At 40.1% G+C, this 12,023-nt stretch overlaps 1 protein-coding gene across 1 annotated transcript in view; it reads right to left on the bottom strand.

Annotated features, from left to right (window-relative positions):
* Positions 1-12,023, bottom strand: part of npr3 (natriuretic peptide receptor 3) — a 33,214-nt gene that overhangs the window by 11,895 nt on the left and 9,296 nt on the right. Inside the window, exons 2-3 of the mRNA XM_053420429.1 lie at positions 2,195-2,317; positions 1,549-1,724 (exon numbers count right to left, since the gene is read on the bottom strand). Coding sequence (XP_053276404.1) covers positions 1,549-1,724; positions 2,195-2,317 — 299 coding nt within the window. The remainder of the gene's footprint in view (positions 1-1,548; positions 1,725-2,194; positions 2,318-12,023) is intronic.

The following is a 12,023-nucleotide window of genomic DNA, read 5'->3' as shown; positions in this document are numbered from 1 at the left end:
ACAAGTGAATAAAAATTAATTTGAGTGAATGTTTAAATTTTAGTTTAGTCATCTGACTTTTTCTTAAAGGGATGGTTCATCCAAAATGAAAGGTCACTCATTATCTACTCACCCCTATGCCGATGGAGGGGTGGGTGAATTGTTTGAGTCCACAAAACACTTTTGGAGTCTCAGAGGGTAAACTTTGTTAGAGCAGAATCCAATACAATTGAAGTCAATGGTGAGTCGTTCTTCAGACCTAATAAAACAACAGAAAAAACACAACATGTCTCCATACTGCTCCTGTGGTGTCATCCAAGTGTCCAGAAGCACCGACTTTCAAATTCAACTCGAAACAGTGACATTTACACCAAGTTTTAAGCCTAAATGTCTGCTGATATCTTCCGACGAGGTGCATTCCGGGGCTGTCGAAAATGCTAACGTCCGCTAGCTTAGCCATTTCTGGTCGACTTTTGGACTTAAAACTTGGTGTAAATGACATCGTTTCGAGTCAAATATGAATGTAGGGGGTTCTGGACACTTGGAGGACACCACACTAGCACTATGGAGGCATGTTGTGTTTTTTCTGAGTGAATTTTCATTTCTGGTTGAACTACCCCTTTAAATCGTACACAGCAGACCAATTTTTTTCTGTCTGCAGTGAGTAGGAGGGAAAGGAAAGAAGAAAAGCAAGACTTTGATTGACTGACAGCCTGCCCAGGGAGTAACCCACTATGAGCACAATGTCAGTTGCAAGTCCATTTAGATCCTAACCATTCAGATTAACCAAAGAAAAGGATCCCTGCCCTTTGGACGTGATATGTCTGCAGAGAGATGGGTCCAGCAACCCTTTGATTAACCATGAGCGGAACTTTGAGGCAGGACTGTTAGGGAAATAGAGACCCGGGATACCACCTGGACAACAGAGTGCAAACTGTATTTCCTAAGAAAGCTTGGTCAACTTTTCAACTCTGTCATGTGGCAAGGTTTCATGCTGAGTTCTCAGATGTTCAACCCATTTTATCCTTTAGACCAAATGAATGTTTTTGAACCGAATTTGAAGAAATTCCATAAAGCTGATCTTAAGATATCATGTTCAAGAAAAACATAAACATTCTATGTCAGGCAACCATGACCTTGACCTTTGGCGATCAAAATCAATCGACCTTGAGTATAAGTGAATGTTTGTGATAAATGTGAAAGGATTACCTCAAGATTACAAGGCAAAAAAATTGTTTTGTGAGGCCCCTCTGACCTTTGATCTTCCAAATCTAAAAAGTGTATCCTTGAGTCCAATTGAATGTTTTTTGCAATTTTGTTTGAATTCCCTAAAGGCATTTCTGAGATATTGTGTTCACAAGAATGGGACAGATGGACAACCCGAAAACATAGTTATTACATTATTCCAGCTGCTGGCTGTTGCTGGACCAGAGGCATAAACATACTACTGATTCCCAACCTTCAGGTGAGGAGGTTCATTGCTACAAATTTATCATACATCAATTCATATTTCAGAAAAAACAAAAAAATGAGCTAAAGTTCTGGTGTGAGATAGACACACATACGTACACTTTCGCAGTCCTCGCAGTCATGAATCCCAGCTTTTTCAATGGACTTTTTCATTTCCATGGAAAAGTTCTCAAACTCTGGCTTAATTGTCCTGAGCAGCGTCACCGTGTTCAGAGAGGAATAGGCTTGCCTCGCATCATTGTCATATTTATCTCCTCTCTTCCATGAGCCATTACCTAGAATTTAATATAAAAGGGACACAACAAGGTATTTTTTCAAAACATAACTGAAAAAAATAATTGTTTGTTCAAAATCTGTTTAGACATACTAATACCTAAAGCTAAAGTAGATAAAGATTTTGTAAGGAAAGACTTAGTAACAAATAACAGTGCAGAACAGATGCCTTCAGTAGAAAAAATTGCAAACAAATAACAATAACAACAAATACTTAAAAAACGTCCAATATGAAAACTGTTTTAAATGCGAACGCAACTCTGCTCAGAATTACCTTCATTGTGATTTTGTAGCGCACAAATACATTCCAAAAGTAATCTATATAGCAGTATAGGCATATATATAATAATATATAAGTATGTGTGTGTGTGTGTGTCTGTTTGTGTGTGTGTGTGTGTAGAAATCTTATTTATGCATTGAAGCTATTGTACAGTAAAACTCACACATTAAAGTGATAAAATATTAACTCTACCATAAGAAGAAGCATTGAAGAGTTCGACATTAAAGAACATATAATTTCCATTGGTCAACCGACGTCTGTGTGCAGCCAGCATGATCTCTCGTATTTGGTCTGCTCCCATGCACATGATCACCACTGCAGAAAAATGACAGAGACAAATACAGTTATGGTCATTGCAGGCAGCAGTGCGTCTAAATACCATAGATTATAAATCTTAGTAAGAACAGTGTTTGTGAGATCATTGAAGGAATCTAATTTCCATCAGTTAATTACTAAAATGTCAAGAGGTTAAGGCCCTTTTAAGTTAAACCCTTCAGTATTATACAATGATCAATAATGGTAAATGGTTTTGTATTTATATAGCGCTTCTCTAGTCTTGATGACCACTCAAAGCGCTTTAAAGTACAGTTTTACATTCACCCATTCACACACACATTCATACAGTGCATCTATTCGCAGCACTTTGTTATTCTAGGGGGGGCCATTCGGGGTTCAGCATCTTGCCCAAGGACACTTCGGCATGCAGATGGGTCAGACTGGGGATCGAACTGCCGATCTTCAGGTTGGAGGACAACCACTCTACCCCTCAGCCACAGCAGCCCTCAATAGGCAGAAACAATGTTCAACCAAATATTTAAGAAAAACAATCAACAGAACTAAACACTGATTAAGTACAAATCAGCTATCAGAGCACTTTGCAACCATTATTCATGTCTTTATAAAGGCGTCATATGTTTTGGACCAGCACCAACTCACACACCAGCAGTTGGTCAAACTTACCTATTCCATAGGACCAATATGCAGCATTGTCATTAAAATAATCTAGATCCTAGTAACCCTGAGAACCAAATGAAATACAGACAAATTATTAATTTCATTACCTTGTTATATAGTTAAGTGAATCAGATACTGTAGTATTTTTTCTTGGATATGATACTAGAGCAAACATAGTTTTCTTTATTCATAAAATAACAGACACAAAATGAATATACTTAACCTTAAAACAATGTATATTAGAAATACTATTTGTAGTAGTAGTAGCGATGTGACCACACATCGTCAGCTGGAAGCTTCCAGAAAATGAATGAAAGGAATAAACCCAGACATATACAGAGAGACAAATTAGATGATGGCTAGGGGCCTGAAGCTGCTCTGGTTGTAAATAATGCTTGGTGACATCAAATGTGCAGGCTTGCTCTCAACAAGACAAAAGTTAGGGCCTTGAAGAGAGTTCTGAAGAAATCTATATACACTCCTGATCAAAATCTTGAGACCAGTTAAAAAATTGGATGAATTTGCATTTTGCACTGTTGAATCTTAGGAAGGTTCTAAGTAGAGTTTCAAAATGCAAAAAGAAGAAATGGGAACAAGAGACCAAAAGTTGTGAGCAGGCAATTTATTGAAAACAACAATTTAACTGAAGTAGGCTGTTCATCAGCTGATCAAAAGTTTAAGACCACAGCTAAAAAAAAAAAAAAAAACTCCTAAAACAGAAATTAAAGTGTCAAAAACTGACTCAGTAATGAGTAGCTCCACCATTATTGTTGATCACTTCAAAAATTCGTTTTGGCATGCTTGATGCAAGTGTTTCCAAAAGGCTAGTGCGAATGTTGCGCCAAGTGGTGAAGATGGCTTCACGAAGGGCATCCACTGTCTGGAACTGAAGTCCATTTTTGTAAACTTCCCTTGCCATCCATCCCCAAATGTTCTCAATTGGATTAAGATCAGGGGAACACGCAGGATGGTCCAAAAGAGTGATGTTATTCTCCTGGAAAAAAGTCTTGGTCAGACGGGCATTGTGAATTGGAGCGTTGTCCTGCTGAAAAACCCAGTCGTTACCACACAGACGAGGGCCCTCAGTCATGAGGGATGCCCGCTGCAACATCTCAACATAGCCAGCTGCTGTTTGACGCCCCTGCACAACCTGGAGCTCCATTGTTCCATTGAAGGAAAAAGCACCCCAGATCATGATGGCGCCCCTTCCACTGTGCCGCGTAGAAAACATCTCAGGTGGCATCCCCTTGTCATGCCAGTAACGTTGGAAGCCATCAGGACCATCAATGTTACATTTTTTCTCGTCGGAGAATAAAACTTTCTTCCACCTTTGAATGTCCCATGTTTGGTGCTCCCTTGCAAAGTCTAAACGGGCAATTTTGTGGCGTTGAAGGAGACGTGGCCTTTGAAGACGTTTCTTGTTTTTGAAGCCCTTCCTTCGCAGATGCCGTCTGATGGTTATTGGGCTGCAGTCAGCACCAGTAATGGCCTTAATTTGGGACGAGGATCGTCCCGTGTCTTGACGGACAGCCATTCGGATCCTCCGGCTCAGCGCCGGTGAGATTTTTTTGGGTCTACCACTTGATTTTTTTGTTCCATAACCCTGAGGATCTTTTAAGAAATGCAAAATGACTGTCTTACTGCGTCCAACCTCAGCAGCGATGGCACGTTGTGAGAGGCCTTGTTTATGCAGTTCAACAATCCTACCACGTTCAAAGACGGTGAGCTTTTTTGCCTTTGCCATCAAGAGATCTTCAGTGTGATTACTTGACAGGAAATGACATGGAATCCAAATTTTTGCACAGATTTTGGCTTTTAAAGGCTGTGGTCTTAAACTTTTGATCAGCTGATGAACAGCCTATTTGAGTTAAATTGTTGTTTTCAATAAATTGCCTGTTCACAACTTTTGGTCTCTTGTTCCCATTTCTTCTTTTTGCATTTTGAAGCTCTACTTAGAACCTTCCTAAGATCCAACAGTGAAAAATGCAAATTCATGCAATTTTTTAACTGGTCTTAAAATTTTGATCAGGAGTGTATACTATGGGAAACAATGCCACCATTCTAAGCCCAAGTAAATGCATCATGCACGGAGTAACCCGCACAGAGTATGCTAATGTTTTTTTTCTGTTCCATTGAACTTTGCATTTTTTGGTTTCATTTAGTTAGAGCTGGGTGATCAACATAAAGCAAGTAATCACTAACAGCTTGAAGGACTGGCCATCTGGCAATTTGTCAAATGCTAGAAGGGCTGCCCATGTATGGGTCATTGCATTGACAACAACAACAACAACAACAACTACAACTACAATAATAATAATAATAATAATAACTGTTGAATCTTTCCTTACTGATTGAACACAGCTGGATTGGCATTAGGACCTGTGCCTCACCTCCCTTTGAGGGCAGAGTAAGTCATCAAAACACTAAACTGGCACAGATGAGGAACCAGACATAGTGTCTACACAGTGGACATCCAGTCACATTTTCCAGTCGTTTATCTCAGGCCTGTCTGCTAGCACAGATGCATAGAATCAGTATAACAACAGAGGACTGACTCCTCTACCTGACTCTTCTTCATTATAAAGAACTGAGGCTGATGCTGCCTTATATTACACAGCCAACTCTGTTTCTTGTACTGAGCCAATCAATCCATCAGGATTAGTGGTAGCTTTATTATCATGGGGACAAATATAAAAAATAAATAATACAATTAAAATAAACATCACCCATAGTAAACGAATGACTAGTTACTCTACATGTTACTCTTGAAAACTGATCTAGGGCTATGTTGAGTGTTACTGTGTTTGACTACACAGTTCAAGTTATTTTTCATTGTGATGTAGTATATCCTACAGTTACAGCACTAATACCCTTCGAAATTAGAATTCTCCTTTTCTATCCGTCCATGTGTTTCCAAATAGTTCTCAGGAAAAATGAGCAGTGATACACAGCTCTCTGTTAACAGTGACAGAGATTCCTGCTATTCTCGTTTGGAGCTGTATTTGTAGGTTCTATACATTTTCTGTACAATTTTCCTCCACTGAGTTGATACAGAATTTTCCTTTGGTGTCCCTGTGATTGAGAATAAATAAACAAACAAACAAGAAGCTGCACAAACAAGGGTCGCAATAGAAAACACAGTAACCCCAGCGTCCCTGTTAATAAGGAAGATTCAGAGTCTTGCTGGAACATTCCTCACAACTCTGTCACTTAAACACACCTCCTGAAATATCCCTTGAGTCAGTGGGACAAACTTCACCTCAGTCCTGCCAGCACTATAGCACCCTTTAATTACACTGGGCTCTACACACACTACTGGCCCTGTGTATGCTCTGCAAGCCATTCCATGGGGCAGCGCTTGCAGCCAGCAACATTTTAAAACGTCTGGATTTTTCTTTTTGCTAGGGCACTGATGCTAGTTACAAATTAACTGAGGAATAGGGTAGCACATGGTGGGCTTAGTGTGTGCTCACAATGTATTTCAACTGACCTGTGTTGGACATTTACTTGAAAAGCTATTGCATATGCAAATAGGGGGCTATTGTGCAAATGTATTATGCCATAATTCAAAAACAAAGATTTGTGCTGCTGGAGGTGTCATAGGAGAACAGGATGAAGTAAAGAGAGTAGGGTGGAGAAAGCTAATATTCAAGTAAATCAGACTCAGTTGGAAGGAGCCAAACTTGACATAGATAGATACTGTAGCTGAGCAGGTAAATGACCATGGATAAGGTAACTGATAAAGTTCCTACTTGTTGTTATAAACATTATTGTCATGGTAATATATTGCTGTCTTTACCCTTTCAGACTGAGCCTTAAGACTTTTGTGGTCATACAGTAAGAGCGAGTCATTGCCTGTGCAGGAGCCCAAGGGGAGTTCTCTCTAAACACAAAGACTTCATACAGACTCAGGATGGGAGTGCATGTCTCAGGAGGATTAACATCAGAAATGGACCAATCATGAGAGCGGTGCTACATTTTCCCTCCTAAGTGGCTGTTACATGTTCTAATATTGTGTGGTTGATATAACATAATTTGTACAAACTGATGAGTTTTTTTTAGAAGCAAAGCATGGGAGGCTGTCTAAATGAAAGAAAGAAGTGGATAAATGTAAGAAATAAGTGTAGAGCTAGCTGAAAATAATAATAAAATTATTCTAAAATGAAGAGAGGAACATTGCTTTTGCTTCAAAATGTGTCAATCCAATTCATTTAACTTGTTCATAGATCTACACACTTTAATATTCAGACGCATGAAAACGATGAAGAAGGGTAAAGTAGTTTTACTTAGTTGATCTAATCCCAAAGCATGAACTGAAATTAAATTCTTTACACATGCTACATCTGGACTTCCTACGTGGATTAATCCAAATGAGGGGCTTCAGCTTAGTACCATGGTCACACATGAGGGCATCAAGCATTAAGTATAATTAATGAGGTCACCGTGACCTAGACCCTTGAGCTTCAGACAATAAAATCTAATAGTTCAGCTTTGAGTCAAAGTGACCATTTGTGCCAAATCTGAAGAAATTCCCTCAAGCCAATCTTAAAATATAGTGCAAATTAATGTTTATGCCAGATGTAATGGATGGAATGCAATATATGTATATATTGCATTCAAAACAACGCTAAGTTATGTGACCTTGACCCTTTGACCTTTGACCATCAAAATGGTCATCTTCATCACCTTCGCTTTCCTCTTTCACCCCCCTGTCTCCCAATCAAGTTCTTACCTTGGTAACCTCCGCCCGCCCGACCACCTACCCCCTTGACCCCATCCCTTCTCACATTCTCCAGTCTATTGCCCCTGACCTTCTTCCTTTTCTTACCCATCTTATCAACACTTCCCTGTCAACTGGCTGTTTCCCTAATTCTCTGAAGGAGGCAAGAATAAATCCTCTCCTGAAGACACCCACCCTTGACCCGTCTGAAGTAAATAACTACAGACCTGTCTCTCTTCTTCCCTTTGTTTCCAAAACTCTTGAGCGCACTATCTTTAACCAACTCTCCTCCTATCTTAACCACAATAACCTTCTTGACCCTCACCAGTATGGTTTCAAGGCAGGTCACTCAACTGAGACTGCCCTCCTTACTGTCTCTGAGCAGCTTCACACTGCCAGAGCAGCCTCTCTCTCCTCTGTCCTCATCCTTCTAGACCTCTCTGCTGCAATTGACACTGTGAACCACCAGATCCTTACTTCCTCCCTTCAGGACCTGGGTGTGTCAGGCTCTGCTCTCTCCCTGCTCTCTTCCTACCTCAATGAACGCACTTATAGGGTAACTTGGAGAGGATCTGTGTCTGAACCTTGTCCTCTCACTACTGGGGTCCCTCAAGGTTCAGTCCTTGGTCCTCTCCTCTTCTCTTTGTACACCAACTCTCTCGGCTCTGTCATTCACTCACATGGCTTTTCCTACCATAGCTATGCTGATGACACCCAACTAATTCTGTCTTTTCCCCGATCTGAAACACAGGTGGCAGCACGAATCTCTGCCTGTCTGACTGACATCTCTCAGTGGATGTCTGCACACCATCTAAAGATTAACCTTGACAAGACGGAAATACTTTTCCTTCCAGGGAAAGACTCTCCCATCCACGACCTGACTATTAACTTTGACAACTCCGTGTTAACCCCCACTCAGACTGCTAGGAACCTGGATGTGACACTCGATAGCCAACTCTCCCTTACTGCAAACATTAATGCAACAAAACGGTCCTGTAGATTCATGCTGTACAACATCAGGAGAATACGCCCCCTTCTCACTCAGAAGGCAGTGCAGGTTCTGGTCCAGGTTCTGGTCATCTCACGCCTAGACTACTGCAACTCCCTCCTGGCAGGTCTACCTGCTACTGCCATCCGACCTTTGCAGCTCATCCAGAATGCAGCAGCTCGACTGGTTTTTAACCAACCGAAATTCACTCACACTACTCTGCTCCTCCGCTCCCTTCACTGGTTACCAGTGGCCGCTCGCATCCGGTTCAAAACACTAGTACTTGCGTATCATGCTGTGAACGGATCAGGTCCAGTCTACATCAAGGACATGGTCAAACGTTACAACCCAGCTCGTTCACTCCGCTCTGCTTCGGCTAATCAGCTTGTTGTTCCCTCACTGCGAGCTAAACACTCATCAAAATCACGACTGTTTGCTGTCCTGGCTCCTAGATGGTGGACTGATCTCCCCATCGACATCTGGAAATCAGAAAGTCTACACATCTTCCGCCGAAAACTAAAAACACACCTCTTCCGACTTTACCTTGAATAAAAAAATAAAAAAAACTCTTTGAAACTAACACTTAAGTAGCACTTACAATGGCACTTACTTATAGCACTTTGTAGTTTTGCTTTATTTTGAAGAAATTGTACTTTCTTGATTCTTGTCGTCCTGGGTCTGTACCCTCGGGGTTGATGCACTTATTGTAGGTCGCTTTGGATAAAAGCGTCAGCTAAATGAAATGTAATGTAATGTAATGTAAAATCAAATCAGTTCATCTTTGAGTCCAATTAAATGTTTGTACCAAATTTAACAAAATTCTCTCAAGCAGATCTCAAAATATCACATTAAAGAAAAGGAAACATATTTTGTGAGGCCACCGTGACCTTGACCTTTGACATTTGGCTTCCAATATCAAATCACCCAATCTTTGAATCCAAGTGAATGTTTTTATTACATTTGGAGAGATTCCCTTACAGTATTATTGAGATATTGTGTTTACAGGAATAAGATGGACGGATGGATAGAAGGCTGTCGTAGCGGCATACATTTTTTAAATTTATTGCTTATATAAAGTGGATAAAGGTTGCTGTGGGATTGAATCACATAAAATCCTTTTCCTCCCAGTTTGCTTTCCACCGATTTAACACTGACCTTCTGATAAAAGGAAGACCCACTTTAACCCCTAAGCTCTACCACCATACTCAACCCAAAACTATCTTTCAAGACATAACATTTTCCTTATGGAGAATTTTTAGGTGGCCTTGCATGCGGACACAAACCCCTGCAGAATGGCTTAGAAGAGTTAAAGCAGATAGTTTGTTAACTTTGCAAAGCTTTTAAATATTCCTTGTTGTCTTTATTTAAGATACATAAAACAATCAGAGTTTTCATTTTTAAAGTGCAACACTGTCCATCATTTGTCTACAACTCGTCTCCTGTAGCACAAGTGACCGGTTTAAATGAAACTGATTTTGCTCTGATCATATCATGTTGTTGATCTCAGCCACAAATCCATCTGTAATTCAATTATAAATGCACAGCCTCAGGCACTACTTTTGCCAGACCTGTTGGACCGAAGCTGCCACCTTTGATGAACTTTCAGTTGAGGAGACGGTGATGGTTTTGTTATGAATTTTTACTGTAGAGACTTTAAATCTTAAATAAAACATTCAGCTTAATTACGACTTTGCAGAGATTGATTTTTGATATAGATATATATTTTGTTAGTTATGATCTTTTTTTTTACTGTCAGCTTGAAACAAATCAGCAGATCCAGAAGATATGACTCCCTTCCTTTGGAGGTTAGAGTTGTGAAATGTCTATTAACTGTGATGGACAATAGACAGTGGTGGTAATATGTTACTGTATGTCTTTGTCTCAGGCAGAAAAGGACACTATATCTTCACTGTGCAAAGAAATAATGGATTGAAATAGACACTCAGTCAGACTTTCTGGGGCCAAGATTTGATAGGTTATAATGTTTTGTTATAATGTTTGGCAAAAACTGATCTTTTTGTTGAATTTAGAATCTGTTCTCAGTCGTTTTTATAAACAGAATGCAGCAATTTCAGGTAAGCAGGATTTTACTTCTAGACAGCACTGAACAATGCTTTAGCCTTTTTAAAAGACAGATATCACTCACAGAGGACTGGTTACTTTTTCAGTGAAAGCCAGCATCTGTACTCAGTCAAAGGTCAAGAAACGATGGTGCATTTTTGTCAAGCAACAAGTACAACAGATTGTGAGTTGTTTCTGGTGATATGATCTGCATCACACCAGTTTCAAATTTTAGGACGTTATCATAAATATTTAATTTGAGGTTGATTCCACTGTCATATTTATCTATGAAGCTACAGACAGCAGGTCCATGGTTAGTTTAGTGCGGGACAAATACTGGTAAACCATTCTATTGAAAGCTATCAGCAACACTATATCAACACATCTGAGGTATGTCTGCTGCAGAAATCACAGGACTTAAGAACATGCTAAGAATGGAAAACCTTCATTGGTGCACTGTTTGTGCCTATGTATTGGTATGTTTCCATATTTCACACAGTAGTGGGACAAGTTTACCTTCAGGGCTCTCTGTCTGGAAATCAGGGGAAGGAAGATGTGAAGATGACTGGGTCACACGCAGGGCATTCAACTGCGAGACTGGACGAGTTGCTTCATATTTTCAAATGTTTCCCTTTTATTTTAGCAACAGTTTGTTTAGTTTATGAAACAAAACTATTTGGTTGTCAGGCAATACAACTTCTCGGTTAGATTACTGAAAGATAACAACCATCCTTTTGCTCTAACGTTATACACCAGGGACTAGCCATATCCTAAATGCAGCTAATACTGCCTGCTGTGGAGACCCAGCTGCACAAGAGGAGCTGCAAGATGCTGCAACAACAATGGACAGTCCCGCCTATAGCTCAAATCCCCTAGATGACCATATGTGGTTTAAAATTCAGAGTGGAAACTTATAACTGCTTCGAGAGATACTTCTCTTTAACCCTGTTTAAATGAAAAAAAGGTGAAACTGTGTAGAGACATGGTTTTTATTTCCCTTCAAAGGAACGTCTTTAATATATATTACTTCATTAACCTTCAGTATGATCAGATAGCCGCAGTGAGACTGTGGTTGTTCCTGTGTTGCACTGTGCTGATGATGGAAAAAAAGGTTCACAACTTAAAACATTTGGCAGTGAATGTGGGTGCTGGACTTGGGTAGAAGAGGGTGGTTAAAGTGTAGGTTTCTAGCAGAGTGGGGGCGCTAGGGCAATTTGGTAACAAGAACTTTGAGATGAGGGTTGAATCCACTCCATGTCAAAGACCAGCAAACATCACATGTGTTTCTTGATGGCTGC

This window comes from Pleuronectes platessa, chromosome 4 (genome assembly GCF_947347685.1).
Source record: "Pleuronectes platessa chromosome 4, fPlePla1.1, whole genome shotgun sequence".
Lineage (NCBI taxonomy): Eukaryota > Metazoa > Chordata > Actinopteri > Pleuronectiformes > Pleuronectidae > Pleuronectes > Pleuronectes platessa.
This window is presented reverse-complemented; position numbering and strand designations above follow the sequence as displayed.